Source organism: Panthera leo, chromosome D3 (assembly GCF_018350215.1).
Source record: "Panthera leo isolate Ple1 chromosome D3, P.leo_Ple1_pat1.1, whole genome shotgun sequence".
NCBI classification, from domain to species: domain Eukaryota; kingdom Metazoa; phylum Chordata; class Mammalia; order Carnivora; family Felidae; genus Panthera; species Panthera leo.
This window is the reverse complement of record NC_056690.1, coordinates 47,153,414-47,171,398: the sequence shown is the minus strand read 5'-3', so window position 1 is coordinate 47,171,398 and position 17,985 is coordinate 47,153,414. Positions and strand designations below refer to the sequence as shown.

Here is a 17,985-nt window from a genome sequence, read left to right as displayed (position 1 = left end):
AGCAAGACGATTCTGACAAGTATGTTTTCCAATCGGATACCTAATACATATAGTCTCCTACTCATAACAATATTTCTCAAAATCTAATGCTGATCTCACTGTACTTCCTGATTCTTGATAAAGCAAACTTGTGATAACAGTTTCCCTTTAACTGACACTGAACAAGTTTTTTCCAAAAGACAGTGAAATGTTTTATTGTAAACATTTGAATGTGACTTAACCATCTTCACTTAATAGAGCAATATTATGTAATATATATGAAATACAATTGGTTCATTATATAAGTAAGAAATTGGGCTCCAGTGAAATTCATTTTTTAAACTAATATAGAACTAGTTAAAGATTCCCTTCTGACCATGATGGAAAAACAGGGGCTGAATTCACCATCCTATCTGACATAGCCAAAAAACTGGGCAAAATATATGAAACAATGGTTTTCAAGGCACTGGACATCAGGCAATGAAGAACAATGATCCCTGAGAAAAGGGGTTTATGAGGCGAGCTCAGCCGTTGCCCCAGCTTACTGTCTTTTGAGACTTTCCAAGCACAGAGCAAGGAGTGGACATCCAGAAGGAGCCCCCAGAAGATTCTTTGAGATGGGGAGGTGAAGATGAGAGTTGGGGAGTATCAGATAGGACTCCGTTGCACCGCTGCTCTGTAATATATGCTTTTATTTATTTAGGGAGACAGAGAGAAAGAGGCAGAGAGAATGAGCAGGGGAGGGGCAGAGAGAGAGGGGGACAGAGGATCTGTCCCAGACAGAGGGTTCCACACTGACAGAAGCAAGCCCAATGTAGGACTCAAACTCATGGAGTGCGAGATCATGACCTGAGCCGAAGGTGGACGCTTAACTGACTGAGACACCTAGGCACCCCAATATATGTATTTTAACTGCACATAAGCTGGAAGTCTTGTGTACAAGATGGTGCTTGTGATTTAAAAAAAATGTATCTGATAAAAATAAAATACACATTACATAGTGAGATTTGACTTAAAATATGGTTGATTTGATTGTTTTTCATTCATGGCATGCAAATTAATGATAATGATCTTTTTAAAAAATCTGAATGATGTTCCCCATCACTCTCCTTAATCTTTATTCTTTTTTGCATTCACTCATTCACTACCAAGAGGCATTAGGACTTTTTTTTTTTTAATTTTTTTTTTTAACGTTTATTTATTTTTGAGACAGAGAGAGACAGAGCATGAACAAGGGGAGGGGCAGAGAGAGAGGGAGACACAGAATCTGAAACAGGCTCCAGGCTCTGAGCGGTCAGCACAGAGCCTGACGCGGGGCTCGAACTCACGAACTGTGAGATCGTGACCCGAGCCAAAGTCAGACACTTAACTGACCAAGCCACCCAGGCGCCCCAAGGTATTAGGACTTTTTACATTCTTCCACAATTACAAAGTCCCTTCCAAAACTAGCCAGGATTTAAAAAAAAATTTTTTTAATGTTTATTCATTTTTGAGAGAGAGACAGACAGAAACAGAGCATCAGCAGGGGAGGGGCAGGTGAGAGGGAGACACAGAATCTGAAGAAGGCTCCAGGCTCTGAGCTGTCAGCACAGAGCCAGATGCAGGGCTTGAACTCACAAACTATGAGATCATGGCCTGAGCCAAAGTCAGACACTTAACTGACTGAGCCCTCCAGGCGCCCCAAAACTAGCCAGTTTTTATGTTTGGCCAACTTTCAAGGCCTTTCTATTAAAAAAGCAATGCAGCACCGGTTTAATGTAATTTCTTAATTCCAGTCTCTAAATTGGAGACTCTAAAGAGCATTCAGTGTGAAGAGGAAGGAAAGAAAGGTTGATAAATACACTGCTGACTTTGTAGTAGAAGATAAGGTACAAAAGTAAACAAGATGACTATAAGCAGTATAGATAAGATTGTAAAGGGGCACTGAGTGGGTTGGCTCATAAGGTAAACAAGGATTTATTTTATGGACAAAGTGTGGTAATCTGGACTTTTTTTTTTTTCTTGTAATTTCATGTGGGAAGAGAAAGCAATCCAACAGACTTTGGAGAGCTTGCCTTGTGGTCTGAGGTTGTAGGGAATTGCTTTCATGGAAGTGGACTGCCAGGTAGGTAACATTTAAGAAAAAGAATAATGACAAATTATGTTGGGCAAGATTTCATCCTTTCTTACCTTGTGTGAGCAGAGAGTTGACTAGGTGCATAGCTCAGAATTCCATTCTAGGTACTCTGTTTACATTTATTTAAATTTACTGGTGTCAAGTCGCTGTAACTTGTGTGGCAGGCCCCTTCCTTTTCTATCCTTCTGATGTATGTCCAAGGATTCTTTTTAAAGTATTTACGATACTTTAAAAATTCGAGTTCTGTAAATAAAAATAAATATATATAAATAAATCCTAGTAGCTATCATCAGTAATCTTCACAGGTGAGTTCACCATTCAAAAGAACCTATTCACAGAGACTGTTTAATAATCATGGACTTTAACATTCAGAAAGTCATGATTAAACCCTTTTAAAAAAATTTTTTTTAACGTTTAATTATTTTTGAGAGGGAGACAGAGCGTGAGTGGGGGAGGGGCAGAGAGACAGAAACAGAATCTGAAGCAGACTCCAGGCTCCAAGCTATCAGCACAGATCCTGATGTGGGGCTCAAATCACAAGCTGTGAGATCATGACCTGAGTCAAAATCAGATGCTCCACTGACTGAGCCACCCAAGGTGCCCCATGATTAAACCCTTTTAATCAAGATTGTTAAACATCTAGAGATTTTCATATATCAGTTAGCAATTTGCTACTAAATAATGAATTTAAGTAACTTTTTTTAGTGAACTGTGACCAGTGATCTAAGGTCTTTTGGAATTATTTAGATCCTTTAACTTAAGCCACTAATTATGCTTATATAGCTAAGAATAGAAATAAACATCACCTTACCTCATGTAGTGACTGTTAAAGATTCATCTTGTGGGGTTCCTGGGTGGCTCAGTCAGTTAAGCATCCAACTTCTGATTTCAGCTCAGGTCTTACAGTTCGTGGGATAGAGCCCCACATCAGGCTCTGTGCTGACAGTGTGGATCCTGCTTGGAATTCTCTCTCCCTTTCCCTTTGCCCACCCTGTGCTCAAGTCTGCGTGCACTCTCTCTTTCTCTAAAAATAAATAAATCAACTAAAAAAAAAAAAAAAAAGATTCATCTTGCTAATGTGAAGAGGGACACAACAAGAGACTTAAACTTACCCTGCAGAATTCTGCCGGTCTCCAACACAGCCCATCTCCTTTAACAAACAGGAGACTAAAATCATCACCATGCAGAGTCTTACCAGCAGGTTTACATTTAGGGATGAAGAGGAAGTAGAAGGACCAGACTCTTTTCTTCCTGAGGCTATTTTGCATTATTTGTTGTTGAATTTTAAGACTTCTTTATAGGGGGGCCTGGGTGGCTTGGTGGGTTAAGTGTATGACTTCGGCTTAGGTCATGATCTCAGTTTGTGAGTTCGAGCCCCACATCAGGCTTGGAGCCTGCTTCAGATTCTGTGTCTCCCTCTCTCTCTCTCCTTTCCCTGCTCACTCTCTCTCTCGCTCTCTCAAGAATAAATAAACATTAAAAAAAAAGACTTCTTTATATATTCTGGCTACTAGATCCTTATCAGATATAATTTGCAAATATTTACTCCCATTCTGTGTGTTATTTTCACTTTCTTAATAATATCTTTTGAAGCACAGAAGTTTTTAATTTTGATGAATTCCAACTGATTTTTTTAATTGCTTACACTCATGGTGTCACAGCTAAGAAACCATTATCTAATCCAAGGTTATGAAGATTTACTATTATGTTTTCTTCTGTGAGTTTTATAGTTTTAGCTTTATATTTAGGTCTTTGATACATTTGAGCTAACTTTCATATATGGTGTGAGGTATGGATGCAATTTCATTGTTTTGCATGTGAATATCAAGTTGATGTTATTTGTTGGAAAAGTTACTTTTTAACCCATTGAATTGCCTTGCAATCCTTGTAGAATATCAACTGACCATAAATGTATGTGTTTATTTCTTGATTCTCAATACTAGTCCATTGATCTTTATGTCTATTCCTATGCCAGGACCATACTCTTCTTTATTTTCTATTCAGTTTAACAATATCTTTGTATCTCAAACATCAAATAAAGTATATTTCAAGCTTGTGAAATAGAATTTTATGGTTTAAGACATAAAATCACTAGGGAAGCCAATATTAAAAAGAAAACTCACCAGCATATAAGGTCAATATGAAATGACATTTTAGCATTCAAACAACATACATTTGTTTAAGCTCTTGTAAAAAAAAAAATTTAATAGCACAACAGCATAATTGGCAGATGACAAAACTGAGCAGCATGAGTTTTCAGTCTTAAGCATAGAACTTCATTTAAAATGTGGTCATTATGATTATACTTAAATAAGTTAGGTAACATATACAAACATGGTCTTAGAACTTCTGGTTCCACATGTAAGGAACTTGGAATTCACCACTCCATCCTAATGATGAAAAAGCTGAACAGGCTGAAAAAGCAACTCTTCTTGGATCCATAAGAGAGGGAGGGACACAGGGCAAACTGCTATCGCCAAGACTGGAAAGACAGCCGGGCAAATATACAGAGTTATGAGTTATCAAAGCAGAAGGTCTGAAAACAGAAAACACTAACGAACTGGTGCCAGGGTGCAAAACCATGAACTGTAATTGATGAATTGTTAGAGGATCAGGGAAGTTAACTCACAGTGTAAAATTCCAGGGGGATCCAGTCACAGGGAGGACCCTACAATATTACGAGATTTGTTTCCAAGAGTTCGACCAAGTTCCCAGTGCAAATATCAGAAAAATCCCTTATACTTCCAGCAGGGGGAGAGAAAAAGAAACCATTTTGAAATATGCCAGAGCACTCTGTTCTTAACAAGGCCTGCCCTCAGGAGGAAACTAGTTAACCAGAACCCAACCTGTTGGGGTTAGATCAGAGCCTAACAGATCTTGGGGAAGGGAAACACCCAACTCCAGCCCACTCCAGCCATCTTGTCCCACCTAATGGAGGAGAGTAAGAAATACTTTTACAGTTCACAGTCCAGAGGCATGGGCTCACGAAAAGACTGAGATGTAATCATAGGACTATAGAATGCTTCCCCTCTCCTGACACCTCATTGTCACATCACTAAAGGCCTATATAAAGCAGTTCTTTTTACTCAGTGCATCATGTCTGGCTATCAAGAAAAAAAAATTACAAGACATACCAAAAGGCAAAAAACACAATTTGAATAACATGAGTGAGCATCAGAACCAGAAATGGCAGCGATGTTGGAATTATCAAACTGGGAATTTAAAACAACTATGAAGAGTATGAGAAGGGCTCTGGATAATGCAGGCAGTATGCAAGAACAAATGGGCAAACACTAACTTGAAAAGATGTATGTACCTCCATGTTCATAGAAGCATTATTTATAATAGCCAAGATATGGAAGCAACCTAGGTGTCCACTGATGGATGAATCAAAAAGAAAATGTGGTGTAGAGGCACCTGGGTGGCTCAGTCGGTTAAGCATCTGACTTTGACTCAGGTCATGATCTCACGGTCCGTGAGCTCGAGCCCCACGTCAGGCTCTTTGCTGACAGCTCAGAGCCTGGAGCCTGCTTCAAATTCTGTCTCCCTCTTTCTCTGCACTTCCCTCACTCATGCTCTCTCTGTCTCTCAAAATAAATAAACGTTAAAAAAGAAAATGTGGTGTATAAACATACATACAATGGAATATCATTCAGAATGAAATCTTGACATTTGTGAAACTATGGATGGACCTTGAGGGTATTATGTCAAGTGAAATAAATAAGACACAGAAATACAAATACCGTATGCTTTCATTTCTTTGTGGAACCTAAAAAAAAAAAAAAGACAAAACAAAATAACAATGACAAAAGCCAAGCTCATAGATACAGAGGACAGATAGGTGGTTCCTGAGGTGGGGACTGGGAAGAGGTGGCCAAAATGGGTAAAGGAGGTCAAAAGGTACAATATTGCAGTTATGTAAGTCATGGAGATGTAATGTACAGCATGGTGACTATAGTTAATAATATTTGAAATTTGCTAAAAGAGTAAATCTTAAGTTATCATCAGAAGAAAAAAAATACTTATGGTAATATATATTAACCAGACTTACTGTGGTGATTGTTTTGCAATATATACAAATTTCAAATCATTATGTTGTACACCTAAAACTAACATAATGTTATATGTTGATTATACTGCAGTTTTTAAAAAGAGAGAAAGAAAGAAAAGAACAAACAAGCAATATAAGCAGAGAAGTGGAAATCCTAAGAAAGAACCAAAAATAAATGCTAGAGATAAAAAAAACACTGTAGAAAACTGGGCTAGTTAGTAAACTGGACATGACTGAAAAAAGAATCTCTGAGCTAAAGGTTATGTCAATAGAATCCTAGAAAACCAAAAGCAAAAAGAACAACAACTGAAATAAAGAAAAGAATATCCAAGGCCTGTGGGCTGACTACAAACGATTAACATATGCATAGTGAGAATACCAGAAGAAGAGAGAAAGGAACAGAAGAAATATTTGAAACATCAATGACTGAGAATTTCCCCAAATGTCAGACACTAAACCATAGATCCAGGAACCTTAGAGAACACCAACCTGAATAAATACTCAAAAGACTACACCTAAGCATATTATTTCAAACTTTCAGAAAATGAAAGGTAAAGAAAAAATCCTGATAGAATTTCAGAGGAAAAAACTACCTTACCTATAAAAGAACAAAGACAAGAATTACATCCAACTTCCCAGAAATCATGCCAGCAAGATGAGAGTGAAATATTTTAGTGTTGAGAGAAAAACCCACCAACCTAGAATCCTGTACCCTACAAAATTATCCTTCAAAAGTGAAGGAGAAATAGACTCTCTCAGATAAACAAAAATTGAGGGAATTTGTTGCCAGTAGACCTGCCTTGCAGAAATATTAAAAGTTTTTTAGGGGCGCCTGGGTGGCTCAGTCAGTTGATTGTCTGACTCTTGATTTCAGCTCGGGTCATGGTCTCACGGTTTGTGGGTTCGAGCCCCATGTCGGGCTCTGTGCGGGCAGCATGGGTCCTGCTTGGGATTTTCTCCCTCCATCTCTCTCTCTCTCTGTCCCTCGGCTTGCTTTCTCTCTCTCTTTCAATCTCAAAATAAATAAACATTAAAAAAAAAAAGTTTTTTAGAGAGAAAGAAAGAGGTCAGAAACTTGGATCTACCTAAGCTAAAGAAGAGCATCGAAGAAGGAATAAGTGAAGGTAAAAAAAAAGAAAACAAAACATTTTTTTAATTCATTTTTAAATGTTTATTTATTTTGAGAGAGAAAGAGAGAGCAAGTGGAGGAGGGGCAGAGAGAGAGAGAGGGAGAGAGAATCCCAAGCAGGCTCCATGCTAACAGCACAGAGCCCAATGCAGGGCTCGACCTCACAAATTGTGAGATCATGTCCGGAGCCAAAATCAAGAGTGGAACACTTAACTGACTGAGCCACTCAGACACCTCATATATTTCTAATTCTTAATTGATCTAACAGATAATAGTTTGTTTAAAAAAAATAATACCAATAACATATTTGATTATGTATGCTTATGTAGATATCATATCCAGTCTTATATACGCTTATTTGTAAATGAAATGAATGACAGCAATGACATTAGGGACAGATGGGAGGAATTAGGATTATTTTGTTATTATAGAATACTCATACTACCCAGGGGTACATGAAATAGTAGACTGTTATTTGAAAGAGGACTTGGATTAACTGTAAATGTATATTGTAAACACAGTTTTATGACTTCACTCAGTAGTTTCAATGAGACATAGATTTTGTTATCAGTAGATAGGTACCATACAATCATATTAGCAAAGCCAAATTTAGTTTTTCCAGTCCCTCAAAATAACAGCCAAAGGAAATTCAAATTATTAAAAATCAAAACAAACAAAACCCATACTTTCTCCAGTTATTTGTTCATCCTGATTAGGATATATAACTAATTTACAAATTAATAAGTCAAATGAAACATGAATTAAAGTTAAAAACAATTCTTAGAAATTGTCATATGCCAATGAAATTCTGTGATATTCCCATTTTGGAAATAATGCCATACATTTCTCATCCCTGTGTTGAGGGATGGCAAACATGTGTATCACAGGCAACTCACAAAAGCCTAGGAATAGGAATACCAAAGAAAAAGAAAGAAATTTCAAGAGGTATATTTATGAGAGTATCATAATATGGATCCATGCCAATGGCTCATCCTGTTACCCAATTCATCAGCAGATTCTAAGTTTGCTTCCTAAATGTTTTTCAAATTCATCTACATAGTTTCATCTCCATTGCCATTATCCTAATCCAAACTACCGTTATCTCTTTATTACTACAATAGCCTCTTAAATGTTTTCCATTATCCACTCTTGTTGATTTTCAATCCATTTTCTACCAGAGCAACTAAGGTTCTCTTCTTGAAAGACAAATCTGATTGAGTCACTCTTCTGCTTAAAATCCTTTCGTTGTTTCACATTGCTCTTTTTAAGATCTTCTCAGGGAAGAAATTGTGGTTTATATACACAATGGAATACTACATGGCAATGAGAAAGAATGAAATACGGCCTTTTGTAGCAATATGGATGGAATTGGAGAGTATTATGCTAAGTGAAATAAGTCATACAAAGAAAGAAAGACAGATACCGTATGTTTTCACTCTTGTGTGGATCCTGAGAAACTTAACAGAAGACCATGGGGGAAGGGAAGGAAAAAAAAAAAGTTAGAGAGGGAGGGAGCCAAACCATAAGAGACTCTTAAAAACTGAGAACAATCTGAGGGTTGATGGGGGGTGGGAGGGAGGGGACAGTGGGTGATGGGTATTAAGGAGGGCACCTGTTGGGATGAGCACTGGGTGTTGTATGGAAACCAATTTGACAATAAATTTCATGTTTAAAAAAAAAAAAGAAAAGAAAAAAAAAGATCTTATCAAGGTCTACAAGATTCTACCTGACTCATTTTGCCTACCTTTTCTGTTTCATCTCATAAGATTCTTTCTCCAGTCCCCTGCACCCCAGCCACACACCAAACTTTCATTTCCTCTAAACAAAAGTTTTCAATAAACTTATAGTAAAACAATGAACTATAAAGGGTAGGTCCTCCCACCAATGCAATTCCCCAGAACGTTTATTTCAGTTGGTATTTTTTTCTTACATCGATCAGCCCTGTGCATGCCTCCGGACAACTTCCATCAGCTACTCCCACTGCAGCTTTCTTCCTGCTTTCCACATCACCTTACAACAGTTAGAACAAAGTGAAGTCTACCCTATACTATATAGGGTCCTATTACTATTTTTTTTAATTGTGGCAAAAGACACATAACTTAAGATTTGCTATGTTAACCATTTTTAAGTGTGCCATTCAGTGGTGTTAAGTATATTCATACTGTTGTACCAACCAATCTCCAGAACTCTTCGTCATGCAAAACTGAAACTCTACACCCATTACCAACAATTTCCCATTTTCCCTTCTTCTCAGCCCCTGGCAACCACCATTCTACTTTGTGTCTCTATGAATTCAATGACTGTAGGTACCTCATGTAAGTAGAATCATACAGTATTTGTCCTTTTGTGACTGGATTATTTCACTCACTTAGCGTAATATCCTCAAGTTTTATCCATGTTGTAGCACGTGTCAGAATTGCCTTCCTTTCTAAGGATGAATAATATACCACTGAATGTATATAACACATTTTGTGTATCTATTTATCTGTTGATGGACATTTGGGTTGCTTTTACCTTTTGGCTTTTGTAAATAATACTGCTATGATCATAGATGTACAAGTATTTCTTCAAGACCCTGCTTTCAGTTTCTTGAGGTATATACCCAGAATTGAAATTGGGGTATTGTATGGTAATTCTGTTTTAATTTTTTGAGGAATCACTATATTGTTATCCCTAGTGGCTGTACCATTTTACATTCCTACCAGCAGGCACAAGGGTTCCAATATCTCCACACCTTTGCCAACACTTGTTATTTTGTGTTTGTTTGTTTTTTTCATAGCAGCCATCTTAATGGGTATGATGAGATTTCTCATTATGGTTTTGATTTGCATTTCCCTAACGATTAATGATATTGAGCATCTGTTCATGTGCCATTTGTATACATTCTTTGGATAAATATCTGTTCAAGTACTTTGCTTCCTGTAATAAAAAAACAGATTGACAAAAGAAAAACAAGCAGACGTTTATTAACATGTATGCCTCATATATGTGTGGGAGATACCCAGGAAAAATAACTAAAACTCCCGAGACGATCCAAGCCACTATCTTAAATACCATCTTCATCTAAAGACAAAAAAGATGTTGGGGGGGAGAGGGGAGAGGAGGTAATTTATGGGAAGGTGGGAGGAGGAAATGATTGGTAAGCAAAGGTTGCCCTTTGCAGGGTAGACATGCAGATAAGACACAGGTGAAAAAGTTGTATATGGTAATAGCTCTCTTTCTGGTACAGGCCCCCTTTCTAATGTAAATTTCCTTTATAAATGTAGATTTCCATTACAAAAAGGTAACTTTTTCTTAGTCTTCAGAACTTCTGCTATGTCTGCAGTTTCCTGAAATAATTAGCTCAAACTAATCCTTATGCCAAAGAGGCATATTTCAGGTGGCATATTCAGCTACACTTCAGCACCAATATCTTACTGATTTCAGATCAATCTGATTTCACTTCTTTTACAAGAAACATTAAGCTCCTCCTTTGTGTGAAACTTTAGTGGCATTTCACACACGATCTTATTTCATTCAACCCTCCAAAAGTCCTATGAGGAAGGATTATTTGCCCCATTTTACAGATGAGAAAAATAAAGCTCAAAGAAGTTAAGTAAGTTGTCCAAGATGGCTTCCATGTCCAAGGAACAGAACCAAAATTTAAATCCAGCTCTGACTTGCAAATCTAATTCTCCTTAATTACAAACACATAGTTGTGATTTATCTCTTGTCTGTCGAATGACAATAATACAATCTGGTAATGAGTTTGATGTCCTTTATTCAAAGAACAATAATCCACAGATTAGGGGAGTACAGTGCCTGACAACCAGTAAAGCATTCTTGGCAAGGAATTTTGGGCAAGAGTGAGTTTTATAGAATATTAGGAGAGGTAAGACAGAAACATGGCTAGGAGGTCCGATTCCTTATAAGGCCAGCAGGTCCTACTGTTTAGAGTAGGGTAAGATAGCTAAAGCTGAGTTGGAGGACTATGATTGATATAAGCTGAGTTTCCTTGAGAGGCATTTCCCGTAAGTGCAGACAGACCTATGTTTAGATCTATGACATGGGTTGTGCTACTGGGGCAGTCCCCATTTGGTGGGTCCTGATATATGAATTAACTTTATCATGACCCTAAACAGTATGTAACTCAAAAGTGGGGCTAAATGGGAAAACAAAATGTAACAAAAAAACTCTTCCCTATAGGTTCAGAAACCAAAATCCTATCTGTAAGCGTTACAATTTTTGACTTGCCTTTCTTTCTCTTTTTTACCTGGTCTACACCAGGGGGTTGGCAAACCATTGCTCACAGACCATAGTCTGGCCCCTGAGCTAAGAATGGTTTTTATATGTTGTGATATTATGCTTATCACATACTAAGCACCGTGGAAGGCATCCCATTTAATATCCATAATATCCCATCTCCATAATATCCCAGTCAGGGAAGAATCATAATCTACATGTTTATAAATTAGGAATCTAAGAGCAAAAAAGATGAAGTTCCCTGATAAATTCACAGAGAATATACCAGTGGGACAGTGCTGGAGTACTGAAATTTACAGAATATGTCACAGGTACGCAAAACCGTAAACGGATTTCTCTGTATCTGAACCAACTTGGTAACAAGCCCCAATATTTCCACTGCTGGCAGGGGGGACATGTGTCATTTAAGATTACTCAGTCATTTCAGGTATAAACTATAGTAACCAAAGGCATTCAATTTCATTAGTCATCAGGGGAATGCAAATTAAGACCACAAACTGAAGGCACAATGTACCACACAGCATAATTAAATTGAAAGTCAGGTAATACCAAATATGGATGTGCAGCAACTAGAACTTTGTTCACTACTGGTAGGAGTGTAAATTGGTTTAACTGCTTTGGAAAACTGCTTGGGAGCATGAGTGATGTGTGCCGGAACTCACAAAGAAGCAACTGCTAGGTTTTCAGGAAGTTTGCCGCAGGTTGATTTCACCTTGGTAGCTTGGAATTGAACGGTGTGGGAGTATATACACCACAGGAACTGGCAAATGTTATTGATGAGCAACCACCCCAGAGAGAGTTAAAAAATTTACCAGCACACCTTGGGGCGGTGTACTCTAAAGCTCTACATACGTGGATCCTGACTTGGCAAATTCATTTCCAGGTATATATGCTTCAGAAATGCGTATATGTGTTGACTACAAGCCATGCACGAGAATAATCGTAACAGCACTAATTGTAACAGCCTCAGACTGGAGACCCAAATACTCATAAACAGAATTGATAAACTGCCATGTTCACTCAATGGAATATTATACAGTGGTAAGAATAAAATAACTGCTACATACAAGAATCAGATGAATTTCAAAAAATGTTGGAACAAAAGGAGTCCAAACAAGAGTACATACTGTGTAGGGGAGGTTGGGTGGCTCAGTCGGTTAAGCAACTGACTTCGGCTCAGGTCATGATCTCACAGTTCGTGGGTTGAGCCCCACGTTGGTCTCCGTGCTGACAGCTCAGAGCCTGGAGCTTGCTTCGGATTCTGTGTCTCCCTCTCTCTCTGTTCCTCCCCTGCTCGTTCTGGCTCTCAAAAATAAATAAACGTTAAGAATACATACTGTGTGACTCCATGTTAAAGTCAAAACAGACCAAATTAACCTCTGGGGTCAGAAGTCAGGGAGATGGTTAGGTGGCAGGGAGAGCAGCTAATGTGGGATGAGATGCAAGGGGATTCTGCAGTGCCGGTAGTGTCCTTCCAACCTAAGTGCTGGTTATATAACTTTATTTTGTGAAACTCATTAAGAAGTTCAATTTAAAAACTTAGTCACTCCTGGGGCGCCTGGGTGGCTCAGTCGGTTAAACGTCTGACTTCAGCTCAGGTCACAATCTCACACTCTGTGAGTTTGAGCCCCGTTTCAGGCTCTGTGCTGACAGCTCAGAGCCTGCAGCCTGCTTCGGATTCTGTTGTCTCCCTCTCTCTTTCCTCCTCCCCTGCTGGTGCTGTCTCTCAAAAATGAATAAATGTTAAAAAAAAAATTTTTTTTTTTAATAGTCACCCTCATAATTGGATATCCATATGGAAATGAACTGCAAATTAAATCTCTTATACAAAAATTAACAAAAAATGGATAACAGATCTGAATGAAAAACAAACAAAAAACCTCTAAAACTTTAAAAAGAGAACAGAAAAAAATCTTTATGACCTGGGTTTAGGCAAAGTCTTTAGACCTAACACCAAACTCTTGATTAAAAACAAAACAAAAGGTCAATTATGTCTCATCAAAATTAAATACTTTTACTCTGTGAAAAACAGTCAAGAGAATGAAAAGACGACAAGCAACAAAATGGGAGATTATTTGCAAATTACCTGACAAAGAACTTGTATCCAGAATATGTTTCTTGGTTTTGATAAATATACTATAGTTATATAAGATGTTACTAGTAGGGAGAGCATTTTTCAACTTCTAGTGAATCCATAATTATTTCAAAACAAAAAAAGATCAATTTAAAAATATACTGGTATTTTTTTCTACCAGAATCCCTACTGTCCCACATCTTTGGTATCCTAAGTATCTTCTAACACAATGCTAATGTAGGTCTAACCAATAAACCTTTCCTAGAGAGCAATTTGGCTAAACCAATCAAGCTATTAGAATGTATAAATGTTTGACCAAGAAATTCTATTTCTAGGAATTTTTCCTAATAATCAGAGACAAATACCAAAAAATCTGCATACAATGATTAGTTTTTCATAAATATTTAAGCGAAAAAATTGAAAAAAACTTAAACATTGGAAACATGGGAGAACAGTTAGTATAGTATGATACACCCAGAAGACAGAATACAATGTAGTCATAAGAAATTAAGCCATAGAAGAATATTTATTGACATGGGAAAATGTTAACAATATGCTTCTATATGAAATATGCAGGATACAAAACAGTATATACAGTTTAATACCATTTTTATGGAAAGAAAAATAGCCATATATACAAAATCATGCACAGGAAAAAAATAGAAGGATGTACATAGTAAATGTTAATAATGGTTATCTCTAGATAGTACAATTAGAGGTGATTATACAATTTTCTCAGTAAATTTCACCTGCCCGCCAAACAGTATCTGCTTCATGCTATTCTTTCTTGGGTGTGATTAGCTTGATGTAACTCTTTTCAAACAGACTGCTTCATGGTATGTACCTCCAAACCATACTGCTTTTCCCACGTAAAAAGTAGATGCTACTTGCTCTTACATAACTGGCATATGGAGAATATTTTTAACTAACACAATATACTACAAAATATGCCACAGCATAGATCTGGCTATAGAAAATTAATTGTATGGAGAATCTGAAAACCCTCTACTAGAGAGAAATTTTAAATAGAGAAAAAGATGCTCTCATTAGCTAGGGGTCCACAATGGTTGGGTGTAAATAACTCAGATTCCAGAATTAGAGACTTTGGGATCTCTTCTTCCCAGCTAACTGACTTTAGGCAAAGGAGATTAGGTTTTTTAGTCAGGAAAATGTGATTAATAATTTTATAGAAAGATGCAAAAATAAGATTTTTTTTAAATAAGGGAAAATGAGATCACAGATATTAAAGGTCTTCCATAAAGACCTAAACAACTGAGATGAACAGCAAGAAAGAAATTCACATTTGGTGTTACAGAAAAATTAATTCAATTTTTCTGCAGCACCAAATTCTTCCTATTTTATATCTTTGTTCACAGGTTAGAATGTGTTAAAATTGTGAAATTATTTTAGTGTTAATTAATGGTCTTCAACTTCTTTAGTTAACAGTTAATAACACTGGATATACTTTTCATGGAATCTGACCTAGCTGTTCTAAATATATATAGCACATCCTCCGATGACTCTTGATCACTGGCAACATCAGACATATTTACAACAAATATGACTTGGATTTTATTTCTCAGAATCCATCCTAGTGGAAAGCTATTTACTAATTTTTATTAAAAACACCAAATAAGGTTGTTGGATCTTTTAAAGGTAAGACATCAAGAGACCAGAAAAGGCTATCTATCTGTGTCTGCTTTTCTGCAATGCTTTCCATAATGCAAGCACCATTCCAAGTTGCCTCCTAATTTCTGTCCCCTTCCTTTGGAAGAGAATCTCAGGCAAATCTGCAATCAATTAATGACTCTCAATAATTGTTTGCAATCATATCTGAAGGGGAACAGTTAATGACTTACTGTTAGATCTCAAAGATAAATGTATTGTCTAGAGGTAAACAGCATAACTTGCAGATGAAAGGAACATAAAACACTGATCTTAAGGAAGATCTGGTAAGAATGGACAAGAGGGATTTTCTTTGTTTTCCCAACCAAAATGTTTGCTCCTTTTCGCCCCAAAGTCAAGGAGTTGAGAAAGACAGCTGGAGCATACCTACATAACTATGCGATGATGCACTCCACCCCATACCAGTGTTGTTTTCCTACCTCTACCCCCTTCTAGAAAGGCCCCGTTAACTGCAGAAGAGCTTCTACAGTAGTCCTAATTCCTCAATGAAGATCACAAGAAAGGTACTCCCAGGATATGAAAAGACCCAAAACTAGAATATTACACTAACACGTTTCAGGGGCAAGAGACTACTGACACTCCGTATCTACTGGTTTGCATTACAAGAATCAAAAAAAGTAAAAGCCAAAAAACCACATTTTGAAATTTCACAATCACCAATTTGCGACAGAAATCAAAGCATAACACTTGTGCTAACAAATATGTCAGATGAATTATCGCTTCAGCACATAACTGCAGATGGATACTCCTGGATTTTTGCTTAATCATTACTCAGTGATGAACACTATAAAATGCAAGGTGACTTCCTATGAACCAAAATCACAAGAAACTCTCCAAGATCAATCTGCAATGAGCTCCTATTCCAATAAGCCATAACGAGCAGTAAAAGGCAATATTCATTTAACGTTATGAGAATCCCGATGACAAGATATCAGGTATTTATATTCCTCTCGAGACATTTCTTCCCCACCTAACAAAGGCACTTGACATGTACTGAAATGGACAGTTAATTCAGGTACTGCCCTGGACAACTGTTACCTTCCTAAGATTAGATGAAGTGGCAATTAAGTTCAAATTAATTCTTCTGAAGCAGCCTGAAATACACATGAATATATCACAAGTTCTCTATTTTTGGCAGATGATATAACCAAAGAAGAAAAGGTAACGCTGGTGTCCACAATGGATTGGCTGACTTGAGCAGTCCAGGATCCTCTCTGCACAATATTCCTTGATGACTGTGGAATTTGTGTATAATTATAGGCAAATTAACCTGTTGTATAATTTTAGGTATTAATGTTCACTCCTCTTCTTGTCTTTTTTTACTTTTTTGTTTTTTCCCAAAGCCTTAGATGATTCCTCCTAAAAAAGATATAAATCAATGTAGTATCTCCCAGTTTATATCAAGATACTGGCTTAGGAACCTTAAGTCTAATCATACAGAATAAACAGAACAGTGAAAATATAATTACTTCCAGGTACATCATCTTTCTGTTTTATGGGACATTTTTACTTATAGTCTATTTTAATATTTCCAAAATAATCAAGGATAGTCAAGGAAAACACTCATCTAACAGATTTATGTTTGAATCTATTTAATCTATTGTGCACTTTTCAAAGTTAAGGTAGAAAACTTTAAATAAAATAAACATGTTTATAAAATATGAAACAAAAAAAATTCAAAGTTTAAGGGCAGACATCCAAATGCATGCCAGGGGAGAGGGAAGGGACTCTGAGACTAACAGTGAATATCAGAATTTTACATATGTTTAATTTTTTTTTTTTAACCTTTATTTATTTTTGAGACACAGAGTACAAGCAGGGAGGGACACAGAGAGAGGGAGACACAGAATCTGAAAGAGGTTCTAGGCTCTGAGCTGTCAGCACAGAGCCTGATGCGGGGGACCGTGAGATCATGACCGGAGCCAAAGTCAGACGCCTAACAGACTGAGCCACCCAGGCGCCCCGGAATTTCACATACGTTTAAAGAACAGCTAGCTCATAGCATTAGCTATACAACCTCACCTGGCCTCAATTTAGGGACTGAAGAATAATTGGGTCTTAAAAGTTTTTATAAAATTCTGTATGAATCTATGAAATTAAGGCTCAAAGGGATGGAGTGATCTGCCCAAGGTTACACAACTAACTGGCCACACTGTTTTTACTAGAACCTAAGTCTACAATTTCCTAGTCCAAAGGTTTTCCCAGTGTACCACAAACACTCTGATTCATTCTTAATTTTCTGTCTGGGTTTGGTTTTTTTCTACTTTCATAGGCAATGGTGAGAAACTCTATATAGTATCAATAAGCACTCACCGGTGAATTTGTGTAGTTTCTCTCCACCAGTATGTTTCTGGCACAGTTGTTGATATGTTTAAAGCGATCTGGTCCTAGTAGAATTCCTCCGTACCAGCGTGATACTACCACCATGACATTTCTCACATTCAAAATCTGTTATTTTCAGAAGCGTAATTAGATATACACATAGACATGTACAAATTCGAGTTCTAAACTGCACATAAAATTTCCCTATGACTTGAATGGCAGAACCACCCGAGTGAGCAGAGTGAGATTCCTAAAATTCAGGCGACAGAATTTAGAAATCAAACACTGTGCTCCACAGTGTCCTCGAATTCCAAACTGTGGGGCAACTGGGAAGAATGAAGGGGAACTCATGCAGGTTGTGTTCCAGTTCTTCATGAATTCAACCA

The 17,985-nt window shown here is 37.2% G+C and overlaps 1 protein-coding gene across 4 annotated transcripts in view; it reads right to left on the bottom strand.

Moving 5' to 3' along the window:
* Positions 1–14,098: 14,098 nt before the first annotated feature.
* The window catches only part of IMPACT (impact RWD domain protein), a 30,799-nt gene continuing 26,912 nt past the window's right edge, over positions 14,099–17,985 (bottom strand). For all 4 annotated transcript variants that reach the window (XM_042910676.1, XM_042910677.1, XM_042910675.1 and 1 more), the window contains 2 exons: positions 17,591–17,725; positions 14,099–16,636 (listed from right to left, as the gene is read on the bottom strand). In XM_042910676.1, coding sequence (XP_042766610.1) covers positions 16,568–16,636; positions 17,591–17,725 — 204 coding nt within the window. In that variant the 3' untranslated portion in view covers positions 14,099–16,567. The remainder of the gene's footprint in view (positions 16,637–17,590; positions 17,726–17,985) is intronic.